A 19,880-nucleotide genomic window follows, 5' to 3' on the forward strand; every position below is an offset into this window, starting at 1 on the left:
TCACCAATGAGATTCCTTGGGAATCTTTGTTGTAGTTTCCTTGGAGAAAGGGGTGAATAGTTTCACATCCATTTACCATCTAGTGAGTATTCGTCAAGTGCCTGCGATGTGCTGGGGCCCAGGGATGCAGCGACAGCACCACTCAGTCCTTTCTCTCAAGAAGGATCTAAGTGCCGACATGTTGTTGTCAGATCCCGGTTCAGATCCTGTCTCTGCAGCTTACTAGCTGTGTGACCTTGGCAAGCTGTCTAACCTCTCTGTGTCTCCAATTCCTCGTCCGTAGAATAAGGTTATTGTGTAGAACTTGACTCAAGATTGTTGTGAGAATGAAGGATGACGCCTGCTAAATCCCAAAGCACAGACTCTGGCCCATGGGGGAGGACTCAAGAAGTGGCCGCCATGGTAATATATGAAAGAGTCCTCTGCATTTCTTCACAGAAATCAAATTTCTGGTTGAAAGTAGACCTATGGGTCTCTTCCCCCCCCACCTTTTTTTTTTTTGAAGACACATGGGTTTTTGTCACACAGTGTGTCACTACAGGGGATGTGAACACAGACACAGATCTGCTTTTTTCGGTTTTTTGAAACTTTTCCAGTGGATGTGACTGGCTTCTGGCTCTGCCTCTTCTCACTCTAGGTCATGGGTTTTGGTCTCTACCTGATGGATGGAAATGTCAGTAACATTTACAAACTGGATGCCAAGAAGAGGATCAACCTCAGCAAAATCGATAAGTTCTTTAAGGTCAGCACCTGGGGCTGGGGTTGGGCAGGGGGCCAAGGGGTGGTCTCTCTGGGGAAAGGAATGAAATGAACCAGCAAGTAGTGGGGCTTGTTGACTGAACTGTAGCTTTAAAGACCCCAAGAGGAGGAGAATAGAATGTTAGGGCCTCCAGCTGCCCTGGGTAGAGGAAGCTACACTATAGAAGGCATGTGCCTGAGTCTCAGGATTCAGCTGGGATTCGGCCGGGAGGCCTTGTGATTCTTTCCGCATACTGCTTTTTCCCTTTTCTGAAATCCCTTGCCATCTAAAGAAAGAGGTGCATCCCAGAAGACAGAGCCCGCTTTAATTTTCAGTATATATTAGAGCCCACAGAAGCAGGAGGAATAAAGACTGGATTTTACATTGATTCACATTCGCAAACGCACAGCCTCACCTGGCCCACCAGAGGCCCCTCACTCTCCGTGCCTCTGGGCAGAATGCCTCATCAGCGTCCAGCCCACAGTCAGTCCATCCCAGTGCCTCAGAGATTTGATCTTCTGCCCCAAGTCTTTAACAATAAAACCTTGTGGTTTGCCTTTGAGGTTTTCGCAAAGGGGTTTTCTCCTTTGGAAGTGAATTCCATGATGTCGGTGTATTCTAGCATCAGGCATTTCAGGCCTGGAGTGGAGCCTCTGAGGTCAGACACGGGAAAACCAGGCTTCAATTAAAAGTGGAATCCCTCAAAGGTGTGGCCAAGCCTGCGTCCCACCGACTCTTGGAGGTTAAGAGGGAAATAAGTCACCAGAAGGCATCCTGTGGCTGGGCTTGGCTTCTTTTTGAAGCTGAAACTTTGACTTTTCTCTGGAACTGCCCGTAGTGAAAACAGAGCTCATCTTGGGAGAACTGGCCAAATCTGCCTCTGCCTTAGATCCGCATGAATGAGATGGGGGTAGAGTGGAAGACCGCAATCTCGCCTCACAAAGACCTGGGTTTTAGTCTCGCTCTGCCATTTCATAGCTGGGTGACTTTGGGAAAGTCACAGAACTTCTCTGAAACTGAGTTCCCTGGCTCGAAAAACAGCAATGCTAAGGGTGTCTACTTTATGGGGTTCCCTTGAGGATTCAGTGGGATCACATAGGTCAGTCAAAGCCCTGGGTTATAATCCCAGCTCCTTAGCTTCTAGGAGTGATTGAAAACAGTCACTTCAGCTGGCAAAGCTTCAGTTTGTCCATCTGTTAAATGGGAATGATACTAGTACTGACCTCACCCAGTTATTCTGTGGATTGAAATACTGTTTTCTGATTTGCTTAATAGACTATTTTTTAGAGCAGTTTTAGGTTCACAGCAAAATTGAGCAGAATGAACAGGGATTTCCCATATACCCCCTGCCTCCACTCATACACAACCTCCCCCATTGTCCAAACTCCCCAGCAGAGGGGTACGTTTGTTATAGTCCATGAACCTACATTGTTGGCACATCATTATCACCCAAAGTCCGTGGTTTGCAGTAGGGGTAACTCTTGGCATTGTGCATTCTGTAAGTTTTGACAAATGTATAATGATCTATATCCACTATTATGGTATCATACAGAATAGTTTCACTGCCCTAGAAACCCTCTGGTTTTGAAGGGCTTGGCACAGTGCCTAGTGCCTAAGAAGCAGACAGAAAATACCAGCCTCCTCGCCATTACTCCTGGTCTTCGGATGGGAATCGTCTGCCCTTTGGTGTTAGGTGTTAAAGGTTTCAATCACTTCCCGTTGTGGAGTTTCTCAAGAAGGTCATGCCCAGCCAGTGGCATCTGGGCACCCACTCGCAGAGCTCAAAGCAGCGAGGATCCTCGAATCCAAGGAAAATTAGAGCAGAAAAGACCCTGCCCTGGGAGGCAGACCATCTGGTCCTCATTCTTCATCTGTTCTGCCTGCTGGGTAACCTTAGACAAGTCACTTTGCCTCTCTGGGCTCAGTTGCTGGAACATAGGGATGGTTGGAGGCACGGGAGGACCTCTACTCTGGCTGGGGCTCTTTGTGGTTCCAGGGTCACATAGTAGCATCTTTGGAAGCAGAAACTGGGGGTCATCCCAGAGGCACACACGGAGGCCTGTCTCCCCCGGCGGAAGGCAGCCACCTGGCCCCTCCCTCCGTGTCTCACGCACTGTATTTGCTTCCTTTGCAGCAGCTGCAGGTGGTGCCCCTTTTCGGCGACATGCAGATAGAGCTGGCCAGATACATTAAGACCAGTGCTCACTATGAAGAGAACAAGTCCAAGTGAGTGCCTGCCGTAATGTCTCTCGGCTCCCCCGAGGATGCCCAGCCCGGGCAGGGGGCCGAGGGGCCACTTCAGCCCCTCCCCCCTCCCCAGAGCCCTGGGCAGGTGGATTCTGTCCAATCACTGGCGCCTGGCAGAGGGGAGCAGTGGATGGTGCTCTGAGCCCTTTTGCACCTGCCCTTTGCTGCCAGGGTTCAAAAGTGCTCAGAGCACAGCCCCGCCCCTTCTCTGTTCCCGTGGTGGCCCACACCGCCTGCAGGGGAAGGGCAGGAGTCCTCCTTCCCCTGCGAAGGGGGAGGAGTGACCAGCCCTCAGTGGTCAGGCAGAGCGAGATGGCCTTGTTCTTCATCACACTGGTTCTCTCTTCAGGTTTTGTGTCCATGCAGTAAGTATGCCGTGGAGGGTATTGTTCCAACGGTTCCAACTGTGAAGCGGGTTGACGACCTCTCCTTATGTTGTTTTATAAACCACCACTCTAGGTGATCTGAGCTAAGATCTGGGGTGTCAGCGCCTCATGGAAGTTGGGGGACATTCGGCTACAGTCTTGGCCACCCCTTTGATCTCTGGCCTTGTTAAGGAGGTTTCTGCCTGCATTTCCATACAGAGTGGAGCCGACCACCCTTTAGTCAGGGGTGAGGCTATTAGGGCCTTAAAAGTATGTAAATAGAGTGTCCTTGAACTCCACCAGCTTTGAGCCACAGCAGGTGAGTCTTGCCAGGGAAAGCCGGTTTAAGTCTTTTCATAACCCGGTGGCTGCTGGTGTACGAGGAGGTCTTTCAGGAAAAGCATGGAGTCCCGAATGCTGAACTCATTTCTTCACTTTTCCCTGCGTGAATTCTCGGCCACCTGAGGTTGGTTGGGAGTGGTGATGTGACCAGGATGGTGGTCAGAGGTTCAAGTGATGGTGTCCCCATCCCTACACAAGGACCTCAAAAGGAAAGTCATGCCAAAGTACAGGCATGAGGAAGTCTGTCACCATTCTGAGTATTCTCTGGAGCGCCCTTTCAGAGCTCCTTTTGAAATAGTAAATTCTCTCTACAACGCATATCTGCTTTGTTTGGTGTCCATGCTAATCTGTCCACTGGGTCACCCGGCACCGGATGGCAGAGGACAGTGAACGGGGTTGTCTTTTTTTCTCTTGGGGAAGGAGAGTGAAGATTCTTATTCATTCATTTCCTCCCCAATTTAGGATGTTCTCCCAAAGATCTCTTTCAAAAAAGTTGAGGAAAGAGTTGAGGAGAAAGAAGAGAGGAAGGGGGAGAAGATGAGAAAGAGAGACTTTCAGAATGGCTGTGGTTTTCCTCTCCATAGAGAGCTTCCGTGTTTCCTCTCCATAGAGAGCTCGCTGTTGAAAAAGAGGCACAATCCCTTTAGTTTTCCCCAGTCCCGCCCATAAGCCCCCTCCAACGACAGCTTCAACCACAGGACGTAGTGCTGCCGGGGTCAGTAGATAGGTTTGGGAGGTTGCCCACCTTGCTTTTTCTTTGCTTGGATTCCAGTCCTTTGCAGCCCTAGAGAGGCTGCAAGTCCCTCCCCGCTCACGTGACTGGTAAGTACTGTGGACACCCGTTATCTGGAAAAGCATGCGATTGGGTCTTAGAGGAGGCCAGCCCCAAGCAGGAGGAGAAAAGGCTGTTCCGTTCAGCCTGCAGTCCCCACAGCGGGATTTAGCAGGCACTCTTGCTGGTAGCTGGGACACCTCTTGGTCCACCCAGGGGAGCCGGCCACGTTGGCCAAGCACCAGGAGCAACTAGTGAATGGAAGGAGCCTGCCCCACCCAGGTGCCTAAGGCCAGGACCCACTCTGACCCCCCTGATTTTCTGCCCAGGTGGACGTGCACCCAGAGCAGCATCAGCCCGCAGTACAATATCTGCGAGCAGATGGTTCAGATCCGGGATGACCACATCCGCTTTATCTCCGAACTCGCTCGCTACAGCAACAGTGAGGTGAGTTCGCTCTGGCTGCTGGGATGGAGGCCCGTGTGGGCCCAGGGTGGGGAGGGGTGAGGACCGGCCAGAAAAGAGGTGAGATCATGGAGAGTGGAGGAGTAAGGGAATACACACTGGTGGCATGGATTTTAGAGCCAGATGGAACTGGGTGTGATTCTGGTTCTGCTGCTGACCTTCACAAGTTATTCAACGTCCCTGAGCCTCAGTTTCCTCATCTGCAAAATGGAGCTAATAGTATCTGGAAAGGTTCATTGAGAGGATTAAACAATATGATGCATGGAAAATGCATTGTGCCTAGCAACTAGTAACAGCCCAGTAATCGTTAGTCTGTGTATGATCTAAACCATCTCCACCCTGGATGGCAAGAGAAACAAAGTTCTGAACAATCATGGTGATAACACCATCTAAATATTTTTAAACTACAATTATAAATAATCATTGTAATAGGCCAGAAAATACAGTTAGCAGCAAAATAAGGTCATAAAAATCTCCTGTGATGATCCCACTAATTACATTTTTACTGGCACTGGATTTTTCTTTTCTTCCTTTTTTTTTTTTGTAGGGAAGCATGATCGGTGCACAAACCTCAGGAAAAATACAGATAGGCAGAAGGAGGGAAAATCAGTCATGTAAAATCCTTCCACCCAGAACCAACTATGATTAACATTTGGATGTATATATCCTTCTGGATCTCTTTCTGTATAAACGCTTCTAATGAATATATATGTTGGTTTAATAAATATAGGTCTCCAGATTTGAATTCCCTTATTACCTGGAGCTCCTGGAAGACTCTGCACTACCACTCATGTGCCCACTGGCTCCACCATGTGGCCGATGGCCATAGTTACGCTTTCCAAAACCCAAACTAGGGAAATGTCTTTGATCCTAGGGCATCATATTTGAAATGAGAACAGCCAGATAAATGCAGGTGGTGTGGTCATTAGATGAGTGGCCCACATTCTCAAGAGGGCTTCTGGTGGACATGGACCAGGGTCAAGCCCAAACCTTTGACTTCCTTAACTGTATGTGACAATGAACTGAACATAAGCTATGGGAATAATTTAAGTGCTGGGGACCCCTTCATTCCTTGTCCAGTTTTGGTATGATCTAAGAATGAGTCTGGCTCAAAGCTATTTTTAGAATTATACAGCTTATACATGTGTATGTACAGACCACTCTCAGTATTCACAGCAGTTATAGTCTATAAAGTGGCCGTCAACACTAAATCAGCAAGTACTGAACCATCACTCTTTGAGAAAATACAGGGGTAGGTTCCTGTGAGCTTCCGATCACAGTGTTTCCATCAGCTGGTTTTTAATATATAACCTTATTTTACATGTGCTTCTGCTTAAAGACGCCTTATGTAATATATATTGTTGATTTGTTGGCGTTAAATCACAGCCAACAACACTATAATTCATGCCTGAGCAAAGCTTATCTAAAATACATATTTTCTCCATAATGCCCATCACAGCCTCCTTTCTCATAGGGGCATAGACAGAGCATCAGCCCTGTGCTTGGGGGCCATTTAAAATAATGAAATCACCATAAAAAGTATAAGAATGAGGAAAATGGGGCACTAAATAGACCAGGAACGGGACACTTGTGTACAGTAGGAGCCGAAACAAGAGCAGAGAGTTGCCTTGTTCAGCCTCAGCTGGGAACATGACTCAAATTTTTTCCCACTCTGCACCCGTCTGAATCTGACCATGAAAGCACTGCAAGGATTGATCTTGAGGTTACAGATAAATTTTAGTGAATAGGGAAATTCACAGATACAGAATCCACAAATAATGAGGACTGGCTCTATATGTATATCTATACACATACACATATATACACATATATCTATGCATACGCACAGTATACCTACATACAGTATTTCACGGTGGAATATTACATGTTGAAATAGATGTTTATCTTCACCAGTGCTTTTCAGTCCGTGAGTCATTTCTAATTGAGTTGTGAAATCAGTTTAGTTGCTTTCTAATTAGCATTTTGTTATGAAATGGAATAAAAAATCAGAGGAAATCTCAAGTATTGAGCATAAAGTTGTTTCGTGAAAACTGTTCATGCCTATATTGAATACCTCTAAGTAGATACGTGTTCCTGAGTTAGTAGACAGTATGCACTTCCTACTGTATATCGCAGACCCAAAAGTCTGAAAGGTGCTGTGCTGCAGTCAACCAGGGTCGTTGTGAGTGGGCGCCTGGCGTCACACCACCTGAATTTGAACCCTCAATCATTTACAAGGCATGTGGCCTTTAGCAAGGCATTTGTCTGAGCCTCAGCTTATCTGTCAAGGGGTATAATAACAGCACCTCCCTTGCAGTGTTCTTGGGGGAATCAGTGAAATAAGGTAGAAAAGTGCCAGGTGCGTCGACAGTGAGGGTGACAGCTGATGTTCCCCAGGTGGTGACGGGCTCCGGGCTGGACAGCCAGAAGTCGGACGAGGAGTACCGCGAACTCTTTGACCTGGCCCTGCGGGGCCTGCAGCTCTTGTCCAAGTGGAGCGCCCACGTCATGGAGGTGGTAGGTGTCGCAGGGCAGAGGGTCTGCCCCTTCCCGGCCCCCTCCATCCTGAACTCTCTGTTCACTTGAAATCTGTCTGTGCCTGCCTCTCTCTGGCACTCTATTTTTTAAACAGCTTTATCAAGATATAATTCACACACCACACCATTCACCCATTTAAAATGTAAATTTGTTAATTTTTAGTATATTGCCAGTGCCGGGCAGCCGCAGTCAAATTTAGAACATTTTCATCACCTCAAGAAGAACCCGGTACAATCACCCCCTATTCCCTATCCCTGCAGCCCTAAGCAGTCTCCTTCTGTCTCTATGGAGTTCCCTATTTTGGCTGTTTCCTATGAATAGAATCGTATCATATGTGGTTTTTGTGTCTGGCTTCTTTTACTTCACATGTTCAAGGTCCCTCCATTGTAGCACAGATCAGTACTGCATTGCCTTTTATGACTGAGTGATAGTCCGTTGTGTGGACTCACCCAATTTGGTTGATTCATTCACCTGCTGATGGACGCGTGGGTCTCTCCTCTCACCCCAGTACTCCTGGAAGCTCGTTCACCCCACGGACAAGTTCTGCAACAAGGACTGCCCGGGCACGGCCGAGGAGTATGAGCGAGCCACCCGCTACAACTACACCAGTGAGGAGAAGTTTGCCTTCGTCGAGGTGGGTGCTGACTCCCTGCTTCTCCTCACCCCCCCCACCCCCGAGGCTGCTCCGTGTCAGCAGCCGTAGGGCTTCCTGGAGGGGTGCTGGGCCGGGCGGCAGCCATGGACCTCCTGTGCATGCACTTCCCTGCCCCCTCCTCCCACCCGAATTCATCTCTGTCCCAAGTTGTTCTTTCAGAAGCGGTGAGAAATGCATTCTGTTCTTAGAATCCCAAAGAAAGAGGCACTCTATTAAACCAAACAGCAGGGACAAAACACGTGGCCAAAAGAGATATAACAAATGCCCAGACTGAGGAGTGGTTGGAGAACTTCAGATCGAAACTAAGATGAGGTAGAATGCTGACCAGTCAGGATAGTAAAGATCTAGTAGATTGGTGATGTCTGTTGCTGGTTGAAGTGGGATGTAGACCTTCTCAGGCCAGTCCACATTTTACAGGCTTTCTATGAGGGCAAGCTGATCATCTGTATTCGGATTTTTAACGGGCATACCGTTTGGCACATATATATCTCAGGGAAATAAGCCAACGGTGCCGAGACATATATAACAGACATTTATTGCCGTATTGTTTATAATGCCAAAATATGTGAAACAACTGAAATGTCCTTCAGTACGGACCAGGTAAAATAAATAAAGGTACAGCTATATCATTGAATACTATGCAGCTACTAAAATGGATGTACTGACATGAAAAGATATACACCGTATATTGTTAAGTTAAAAAAGAAACAGGTTAAAGGGCAGCATGTAAAATGATGCCATTTCTACCAAAATTAATATACTTTTGCACATTTGCTCAAAATGGAAGGACATAAGTGTATATGTTTATATATACCAAACCATTAACAGTAGTAATTTCTAAAGGGAGGATTCTACTTCCTGCTTTATAACCTTCTGATTTGGTTTTTTTGTTTGTCTGATTACAAAAAGATATGTCTGTGAGGGTGACGGAGCTCATTCTTGCTGGGTTATGAGTGACAGCTTCCTCTTTCATGACTCTCTGAAACCTAGAAGTCAGAGACCTGGATGCTGCCCCCGGACCCTTCATCTCTCTGAGCCTCAGCCTCTTTATCTATAAGATGGAGCTGATTATCTTTACCCACTTCCATCCCAGCATTATTGTTGAAAATCAAAGAGTCATTACCAGAGATAATGATGTAGATGAGCAGTGAAGGCTATAAAGCGTCATACACATTAGGGGTTAGAGTTGCTCTTTAGCTGATCTCCAGGCTGTACTTTAAAGAACTGAGGCTCAGTGGGGTCATTTCAGGCAGGTACGTGTTCCTGAGTTAGTAGACAGTATACAATTCCTACTGTAAATCACAGACCCAAAAGTCTGAAAGGTGCTGTGCTGCAGTCAACCAGGGTCGTTGTGAGTGGGCCCCGGGCGTCACACCACCTGAATTTGAACCCTCGATCTATTACAAGGCATGTGGCCTTTAGGAAGGCACTTGTCTGAGCCTCAGTGTATCTGTCAAGGGGTATAATAATAGCACCTCCCTTGCAGTGTTCTTGGGGGAATCAGTGAAATAAGGTAGAAAAGTGCCAGGTGCGTCGACAGTGAGGGTGACAGCTGATGTTCCCCAGGTGGTGACGGGCTCCAGGCTGCACAGCCAGAAGTCGGATGAGGAGTACCGTGAGTTTAAAATGTAAATTCATTAAGTTTTAGTATATCGCCAGTGCTGGGCAGCTGCAGTCAAATTTAGAACATTTTCATCACCTCAAGAAGAACCCGGTACAGTCACCCCCTATTCCCTATCCCTGCAGCCCTAAGCAGTCTCCTTCTGTCTCTATGGAGTTCCCTATTTTGGCTGTTTCCTATAAGGAGAATCGTATCATATGTGGTTTTTGTGTCTGGCTTCTTTTACTTCATGTTTTCAAGGTCCCTCCATTGTAGCACAAATCAGTACTGCATTCCCTTTTTTTTTTTTTTTTTTTTTTTGCGGTACGCGGGCCTCTCACTGCTGTGGCCTTTCCCGTTGCGGAGCACAGGCTCTGGACACGCAGGCTTAGTGGCCATGGCTCACGGGCCCAGCCACTCTGTGGCATGTGGGATCTTCCCGGACCGGGGCACGAACCCGCATCCCCTGCATCGGCAGGCGGACTCCCAACCACTGCGCCACCAGGGAAGCCTGCATTCCCTTTTATGACTGAGTGATAGTCCGTTGCGTGGACTCACCCCATTTGGTTGATGTGTTCACCCGCTGATGGTCGTGTGGGTCTCTCCTCTCTCCCCAGACAGATTGTAATCACACTTGGCATTGAGCTGAGTGGTCCTGACCTCCTAGCACTTCCATTGCAAATAGTCAGCCTGGAAGACAGTTGCCCAGTCATCACTGGGCGAGAAAGTCCTCCTCAAGCCTATTTATATAAAATGAGACTTTCAGTCAAAGAGGACATACAACTTTGTAAAACTGTTTATACCTTTCTTTCTTTAATAAAAGCAATACGTAGGCACCATAGGTAGTTTAGGAAATGCTCCTCTCAACCCCACTCCTACACTCACCTTCCCACAGTCTCAGAAAATCATCCAACTACAACCACCAGTGGCATTTTCTGTATTTCCTTCTAGTCCTTACTTTACATTGAGAGGTTTTATAATTTTTATTTTGTTAGTAAACCATGTAAAAATAAATTTAAGAAAAGTAATTCTGGGGGGTGCGGTGGTGGTGGTGGGATGAATTGGGAGATTGGGATTGACATATATACACTAATATGTATAAAATAGATAAGTAATAAGAACCTGCTGTATAAAAATAATTAATTAAATTAAATTTTAAAGAAGGAAAGAAAAGTAATTTTACGTGGCATTAAACAACACTAAAACAAGGCAAAAATATTACAGTAACCTGCACCACCTCACTCCTCCCTGAGTCCCAAAATAGGAAACATCTTTTCACCTTGTCAAGCTATTTCTTCTGGTATTTATCTCTGTACTTCCACTAACAGCCTGATGGGACTGTTCCCTGGTTTTTCAATTTATGGCATTTTCTATTGATTTCGTACTTTGGGAGAAAACAGTTTAGTTCTTTCATCTCTACCTCCCATTTCCACCCCCAATACACCCAATTCCTTTCTCCTATCTTCCCAAAGTGGCAATTTAACACTTTTTGGTTAAATTAACAGTTGCTCTGTATTACTATAACTGAGTAACTGTTCATTGCTGAGTCATGTGGTCTAATATGAATACATCTCTTTTCTGGCACAGCTTTTGCCTTTTTGTTTGATAAGTTTTCTATGATCCAATAAAAAAGGAGCCTTCAAACATACCAATGTAAAACTTCCTACGAAAGAGCTAATCACAATCATTATTTTATGAATTTTATTACTCTTTTTTTTCCTTGGAGCCATTCCCGCTGAAGCCCCTTTTCCTTCTCTCCAATCTGAACTGATTTGTCTCTAGATCTGTTGTTCAGTTACTGATCTGAGATATCTCATCATCATTACCCTGGGATTCCCTTTGTCCCTCTCCTGTATTGGACCCCAGGGCTGACTCTCTCTTTATATTGGTGGAGTATATCCTCCAAAGCTTTCTAAGAAAGGGATTATGGAGGAAAGTATTTCTGAGATCTTGAATATCTGAAAATGTTTTACTTCTAAATTCACTCATAGTGAGTGGCTAGAGAGTTTTAAATTGTAAATAATTTTTTCCCAGAATTTTGAAGGTATTATTCCATTGTTCTCTAGCTTTTAGTGTTGCTGCTGAAAAGTTGGATTCTAGTCTAATCCCTGTTTCCTTGTTATTTTTTCCTCTGTATAATTTTTTAATAATCGCATTATTGAGATATAATTTATATATAAACAAATTCACCCTTTAAAGTGTACACTTATTTTTAGTATATTCAGAGCTGTGAAACCATTACCACTGCCTAATTTTATAACATTTTTGTTATCCCCCAAAAAAAACCCATACCCATTAGTGGTCATTTGCCATTCATCTCTTTCCCCACCAGCCTCTGGCAACCACTAATCTACTTTCTGTCTGCATAGTTTTGCCTCTTCTGGAGATTATATTTAAATGGAGCCATATAATATGTGATCCTTTGTGACTGGCTTCTTTCACTTAGCATGATGTTTTCAGGGTTCATCCATGTTCTAGTATATATCAGTACTTCATTCCTTTATGATTGAATAATATTCCATTGTATGAATATATCATATTTGTTTATATATTCACAAATTTGGGTTGTTTCAACTTTTTGGCTATCATGAATATGCTGATATGTACATTCGTGTACAAGTATTTGTGTGGAAATGTGTTTCATTCTCTTGTGTATATACCTAGAAGCAGAATTACTGGGTCACGTGGTAACTCTACGTTTAAAAATTTGAGGAACTGTGAAAATTGTTTTCCAAAGCAGCTGCACCATTTTACATTTTCACCAGCAGTGTGCGAGAGTTGCAATTTCTTCATATCCTTGTCATCACTTATGGTCTTTTTTATTTTAGCCATCCTAGTTGTGAAGTAGTTTCTCATGGTGGTTTTGACTTGCATATCCCTAATAACTAATGATATTGAGCACCTTTTCATGTGCTTATTGGCTGTCTGCATAGCTTCTTTGGAGAAATGTCTGTTCAGATTCTTTGCCCATTTTATTTTAGGTTATTTGTCTTTTTATTTTTGAAGTATAAGAGTTTTTATATATTCTGTATCAGAAAAAGCTAACTAATTTGCCATGGTTACCAGGAAAATAGGGACTGTTTTCTAAAATGCAGCCACATTTATGAGCCAAAATGAAAAAGAGGAAAAAATTTTATTATGCATCTTGTTTCCCAGAACTGGTATATTTAAAAATATATCAATATTCAAACACCAAAAGAAAGAGTTTTTATATATTCTGGATACAAGTCCCTTATCAGACATATAATTTGAAAAAATTTTCCTCCATTCCATGGATTGTCTTTTTACTTTCTATATGGTATCCTTTGAAGCACAAAAGTTTTCAATTTTGATGAAGTTCCTTTTATTTTTCCTTTTGTCACTTGTGCTTTTGGTGTCATATCTAAGAAACCATTGCCTAATCCAAGTTCTCAAAGATTTACTCCTATGTTTTCTTCGGAGATTTTTATAGTTTCAATTCTTACATTTAGGTCTTTGGTCATTTTTAGTTAATTTTTGTATATGGTGTGAGTAGGGGTCCAACTTCATTCTTTTGCGTGCAGATGTCCAGTTGTCCCAGCACCAGTTGTTGGAAAGCGTATTCTTTCTCCATTGAATTGTCTTGGTACTCTTGTCAAAAATCAATTGACTGTAAATGTAAGGGTTTATTTCTGGGCTTTCAGATCTCTTTCATTGATCTATATGTCTTTCTATATGCCAATACCATACCATTTTGATTACTGTAACTTTGTAGTAAGTTTTGAAATTAGGAAATGTGAGTCTAACTTTATTCTTTCGTTTTCATCTGTAGAATCTTATAGTCTCATCTCTTTATCACAGTTTTTCTGAAGTTTCACTGTAAGGCATCATGATAAGGGCCTTTTGCATTCATTGTTTGGGACACTAAATAGGCCATTGCAGTGTGGAAATACAAGTTCCGTAGGTCTGGGAAATTTTCTTGAATTTTAATTTTGATAATTTCCTCCTCTCTGTTTTCTCTGTTCTGTCTTTCTGGGTTTTCTATCTGTCAGATGTTGGATGCCCAGGAGTTAGTGTCTAATTTTCCTATCTTTTCTGTCTTATTGCATATCACTTATTTTTGTTCTGCTTTATGGGATATTTCCTTAATTTCAGTTTTCAACTCTGTTAGTATTTTTTATTTTGTCTATAATATTTTAAATGTCCAAAAGCTCCATCTTGTTCTCTGAATGTTTCTTTTTTTTTAATCGCGCCCAACCCTTGTGTCGTGAATGTGCTATCTCCACGAGAATATTATTGTTTTTTTCAATGAGCTTTACTAAGGTATAATTTACATTTGGTAAGCTGCATCCATTTAAAGTGTATAATTCACAAAGTTTTGACAGTTGTATATATACCTGTGAAACCAAAAACACAAGATGCAGAACATTTTCATCTCCCTTTAAGACTTCGTATGCCATTTGCAATCCATCCTTCCCTCCATCCTTGGCCCTAAACAATCACACCTTTTGTCACCATAGATTTGTTTTCATTTTCTACAATTTTATTTAAGTGGAATCATATAGTATGTATTTTGTGCGTGTGGCTTTTTCACTCAGCATAATAATTTTGAGATTCATCCACATTGTTTCTTGTATCAATAGTTTGTTTCGTTTCATTGCTGAGTATTTTTCCATTGCGTGGCTATTCTACAATTTGTGTATCTATTCAATTGTTGATAAACATTGGGCCATTTCCAGCTTTTGGCCAATGTAAGCAAAGTTGCTTTAAATATTTGAGTATAAGTGTTTGTGTAGACATAGGTTTTTATTTCTCTTGGAATGGTCATATTGGAGGTGTATGTTTAACTTTTTAAGAAACTGCCAAACAGTTTTCCAAAGCGGGTGTACCGTTTTATATTCCCACCAGTTATATATGAGGGTTCTGTTGCACACACCCTCACAGTGCTGGTGCTGTCAGTCTTATTAATCTTAGCCATTCTAATGGATATTTAGTACATCTCACTGAGGTTTCAATTTGCATTTCCCTGAAGATTAATGATATTGAGCATCTTTTCATGTGCTTATTGGCTATTCATACATCTTCCTTTGTGAAGTGTTGTCTGTTGAAATCTTTTGCCCATTTTTTACAATTAGCTTTCCATCTTCTTACTATTAAATTGTGAGAATCTTTATATATTCTAGATACAAGTCCTTATTCACAAATACGTTGCAAATATTTTTTCTAATCGGTGACTTTGTCTTTTCATTTTTTTTGGGGGGGGGGGTGCCTTCCAAAGAGCACCTGTTTTTAATTTTGAGGAAGTTCAACTTATTTATTATTCTGTGGTTTGTGATTTTTTGTGTTCTAGCTAAGAAATCTCGGCCTAGCCCAAAGTTGCAAAGATTTTCCCTTAGGTCTAACAGATCTGCATACTCTTCTGTGTTTGGAGTTATTCTGAAAAGTCTTCATTATTTTGTCCTTCCTTTGTCCCTTATTTCCTAGTTTCTTTGCCAGCCAGGAGCCCAGATTCTTTTATGAATTAACATTCCTTTAGAGCTTCTGTCTCATTATTTCTGCACTATAAAGGTTCTCTTCAGCAAAACCATTAGACTGTTGGTTCTAGTGAAAATTCTTACCTTCTGAACTATTCTCACTATTTCTCCTGCCTCGAATGTTCTATTTCTTCATTTACAGTTTGGAGGAACATAAAGCCTTAGCATCTAAGCTCATTCATTCATTTACTCATTGCTTTTCAAGAAAAATCTCTTGAGGGCCCACCAGGGCCCCGGGCCCCAGGGATGGAGCCTACACAGCATGCCAGGCCTCACCCCTGCAGTGCTTACAGTCTGGTGCAGAGGGAGGAAATCGACCATGTCATGAGGGGTGTGACAAGTGTGGCAGTTGTCAGGAGGCTGATTTGACAAGGCTTTTCCCTCTGAATTCCTTTTTTTTTTTTTTAACATCTTTATTGGAGTATAATTGCTTTACGATGGTGTGTTAGTTTCTGCTTTATAACAAAGTGAATCAGCTATACATATACTTATATCCCCATATCTCCTCCCTCTTACATCTCCCTCCCACCCTCCCTATCCCACCCCTCTAGGTGGTCACAAAACACCGAGCTGATCTCCCTCCCCTCTGAATTCTGAGCTAATCTAGAAGTTAGCACTTGAGGCTGACGGGGGCCAAAGGATCAGGTTTGGTAAAGCTGGACCAGAGAATGTGACTTCACTCAAGGCCACACCAGGCTTCCTATTCCTCCCCCATCCCATGAAACTTCCCACTGGGAAACAGGCAAAGCAGCTGCATAAATATACACCTCCCATCCTTGGGATGGAGAGGGGTGATTACCGCAAGGACAAGACAGGCACCCAGAGGAGAGGACACACCCCACAGGCAGACAGATCCCAAGTGAGCGCCAAGGTCAAAGTGACGCTACACGCATCCTAGTTACCTGTTTCCCCACCTCTGCAGACAGATAAGTGAGTTAAGGGGCTAGGGAGGAGGTAAATAGAAGGGCAGAAGCCTTTCCCCACAAGACTTCTATAGGAATCCTATTTTATGGACTCAAGCAGCAACTGGCCAAATCACTTCAAAAGCAAAGATTGTAAAAATTCTATAGAAAGAAGTTCTATTTGATATTGTCTGTGGGTACATGGGATGTGGAGAGACCTCTCAAAGTCAGAGTGCTGCTCAAAACATGGTCCATGGACCAGCTGCCAGTCGTCACCAGTCAGCGGCAAGATGGGGGGGCCGGTGCCAGAATGAAAATCAGCTGATGGTGACGCACACGCGCAGCATGTGGCTGACGTCTCTGCTCTGTAGCAGCGCTTCCTTGATGAGGGAGGCGGAGTGCTGATTTCTATTCTGGCACACGTTTCCACCCAGCCGTGAACTGACACTCTGAGTAGCACTCGCTGGCCTCGTGCTTCAGGATGTCTCCTCCAGCACCCCCCCGGAGATGTGGTGAGGGTACCGGACAGACGGGTATGCCAAGGCACAGTGAGCCTGACCTCGATCTGTGCCTGGCCAGGTGATCGCCATGATCAAAGGCCTGCAGGTGCTCATGGGCAGGATGGAGAGCGTCTTCAACCAGGCCATCAGGAACACCATCTACGCAGCCCTGCAGGACTTTGCCCAGGTGACCCTGCGTGAACCCCTCAGGCAGGCAGTGCGGAAGAAGAAGAATGTCCTCATCAGGTGGGTCTTCAGATGGTCTTTTTCAGGGGGCCACATCCAAAATCGGGGGTGCTGGGTGCAGGCCACAGAGGACGTTCCCAGATCAGTCAGCTTCCAGGGAAGTGTCTGAACACAAACGGACCTTCCAGTGAGTTCCAGCAAGTCCTATGAGGCCCTTTCAGGAGATTGGACGTTTGGGATGAATTAAGCCTCCATCTCTGGGTTTGGAGCCCATATCCACCACTGTCTAGCTGTGTGAACTTAGTCATGTTACTTACCTTCTCTACACCTCAGTTTCCCTCATTTGTAAACTGTGGATGATGATGGTACCTACTCCCTAGGCTGTTGGGATGATGAAATGAGATAATCCGTGTATAGACCTAAGCACACAGCAGCATGGAGTAAGTGTGCCACAGATATAAGCTATTATTCAAGTTTTAAATATACAGAGATTTAAATGGACTAATGAAACTGTCCTGTAAGCAAAAAGAAAACTAGCCATCCTTCACTCAGGTTCTCTCCCACTGTGTGGCCTCAGAGCTGAGTTCTCAGACAGCCAGCGGGCCTCAGAATCACCGGGGCACTTGTAAAATGCAGACGTCTGGGCTGCACCTCCAATCTGTTAAGCCAGCATCCCTGGGGATGGGGCCCTGGAGTGAGCATGTTTCACAAGCGTGCCAGGAGTTCTAAGGCACGTGGTCCTGGAACACCATGGCCTCTAGAAACAGGCTTGCAGTGCCTCTTCCCAGCTGGTCTGAATCCAGGTTCTTCCTTCCCCAGTGTCCTACAGGCAATTCGGAAAACCATCTGTGACTGGGAGGGCGGCCGAGAGCCCCCCAATGACCCGTGCTTGAGAGGGGAGAAGGACCCCAAAGGTGGATTTGACATCAAGGTGCCCCGCCGTGCCGTGGGGCCCTCCAGCACACAGGTAAGCGGCTCCAGGCACAGGCCAGCTCTGCTGACTCAGAGGCCAGCCAGGCTATGGTAGGTCATCCTGGCTGGACCATGGGGCAGTGGGGCTGGGGGTCCTCAGGCAGGAGGGGCAGGGTCAAGCGGCTGCTCTAGTCTTATTCTGCCATCTTGTTTTGATATAAGAGGAAGGACGACTGACTTAAGATTCAGGAGACCTGGATTCTAGTCCTAGATACCTGTGTGACCTCGGGCACGTTACACAGATCTCTTTGTGCCTCAGTTGTCTAATCTGGCAAAGGGGGGTAATACCAGGACCGGCTGTCCTAGCCCTGTGAAGTGCAGGTTCCAAAGTATAGGAGAAGTTTGAAGTGAAATCTGTATGCATCTATCCTGTCCCTGTTTAATGAACGCTGACCCCCGCTTCCCCTGTAGTGATGTCCTAGCTTGGGAATTCCTAAGTTCTGCCTCTGACTTGCTGCGGGATCTTGGGCAAGTGCCTTGACCTCTCTGAGCTCTGGTTATCTTCTCCGTTAAATGAAAACTTTGGATGAGATCACGTTACTGACAAAACACCGCTTTTGTTATTCCCCGTACCCCCCGCCACCAACATCACAAGTATCCAAAGCCCTCAACCACTTAGAGAAAGTCTAATAATCAGAGATATTCAGAGTTGCCAACCGGAGCTTTTTCAACAACGAGAGGTTGTCTGTGGCTTATCCAAAGTAGTCGATAGAATTACAGAAAAAAAAAGTAAAGAACCTAGTCATCTTAGTTAAATCCTTGCCCCCTACTTAAGGGTAAATAGTTTCTGGTAGGCTTTTTGAGCTATTGAGAAAAAGCATATGGACCCATTATAGCTTTTAAAGGTCTTACAGGCCCCCAAAGCCCCAGGCTGGGAACTCCTGCTTCACATGACCTTTAAACCTCTCTCATCTCTGAAATCCTGATTCCTTGAATCATCTGAGATGAGCCATCTGAGGCCCACCCCTGACGCTTCTCACTGTATGTGTGTCTGTGTCTGGGCACGGGGTGGGGGCAAGGAGGCAGCACCCGGGACAGCTGGGTTCTCAGCACTGGCATCGTAGCTTCCCTTGGCCCGCAGCTCACAGACCCCTTTGCACTTTTCTTGCCTGCTCAAGAGACATGGAACTTCTCAAGGAAGCTTCTACAGACGGTTCTGTGTCATGCCAAAGGCTAGAGACCTTTCCAGTCCAGAATGGCTTGGAGGGGCTGAGCAGGGCTTCTGGGTGTTGCTTCCAGGCGAGGCAAAAGAGAAACTGGAAAGGAGGAGGTTGCAAAAGGGGGCCAACAGGCAGAGAATGAGAGAGGGGTGGGGGGCAGGGAGGGAGAACGGAGCATTTATAAAGATAATATGAGAAGGAGTGTCACCAACAGTTAGGCCCCCCGACACCCCCAAGTCATGTTAGGGTGGCACAGACACACTTCATAGACTCCTAGACAGTCAGCTTGGAAGAGCCCTTAGAGACAAACTAGTCGCAAACTAGTTCCTCCCCCTATTTTGCAGATGGGGAAACTGAGGTCCAGAGAGGGGAAGTGACTTGTCCAAGTCACAAGGTGAGTTTAGATGGAGGTGGGACGAGAACCAGGTCTCCTGACTCCCACCCTGGGGCTCTGTTAGGGCCTTGGGAGCACAGTAGACGTGGCATCTGGCAGAGCTGGGAGGTTACTGTTCTGGTGAATTAAATGCTTTGTTTAGTAAAAGTAGGTGGGGAAAACGTTTCCCCTCTTAGGGATGAAATGGTTTTTCAAATCGTTAGAATTTGGTACCAATCAGTCGACACCCGCACAGACTGGATTGAAGACTCCTCTCTTGGAGGCCTCCAAAGGCCGTCATTAGAGCAGTGCCTCTCGAGTCTTAGGGATGGTCAGCCGTGCCCACCGACAGGGTTGCAGAGGGTGGGCTGCCTGATAAACCAGCAGCCCCGTAGTTCCTTCACCACAAAGGAAAGTGCTGTGCCAGGGATGGCGTGCCACTCCTTTCTGTGGCCGTGCTGCCCAGCCCAGGCCAGGCGCGTGGTGGGTGTGGTCCTAGAGAAGATCAGAGGCGGCCAGCATGGACGTGGTGGCAGAGGGAGGTTGGAGCATCTCAGAGGTGGTCGGCAGAT

The 19,880-nt window shown here is 45.2% G+C and overlaps 1 protein-coding gene across 2 annotated transcripts in view; it reads left to right on the plus strand.

Annotated features, from left to right (window-relative positions):
* The window catches only part of CYFIP2 (cytoplasmic FMR1 interacting protein 2), a 131,629-nt gene that overhangs the window by 34,698 nt on the left and 77,051 nt on the right, over nucleotides 1–19,880 (plus strand). For both annotated transcript variants that reach the window (XM_067732387.1, XM_067732388.1), the window contains exons 9-15: nucleotides 638–742; nucleotides 2,874–2,965; nucleotides 4,795–4,912; nucleotides 7,328–7,447; nucleotides 7,977–8,102; nucleotides 16,697–16,863; nucleotides 17,623–17,770. In XM_067732387.1, the coding sequence (XP_067588488.1) occupies nucleotides 638–742; nucleotides 2,874–2,965; nucleotides 4,795–4,912; nucleotides 7,328–7,447; nucleotides 7,977–8,102; nucleotides 16,697–16,863; nucleotides 17,623–17,770 (876 nt within the window). The remainder of the gene's footprint in view (nucleotides 1–637; nucleotides 743–2,873; nucleotides 2,966–4,794; nucleotides 4,913–7,327; nucleotides 7,448–7,976; nucleotides 8,103–16,696; nucleotides 16,864–17,622; nucleotides 17,771–19,880) is intronic.

This window comes from Pseudorca crassidens, chromosome 3 (assembly GCF_039906515.1).
Source record: "Pseudorca crassidens isolate mPseCra1 chromosome 3, mPseCra1.hap1, whole genome shotgun sequence".
NCBI classification, from domain to species: Eukaryota; Metazoa; Chordata; class Mammalia; order Artiodactyla; family Delphinidae; genus Pseudorca; species Pseudorca crassidens.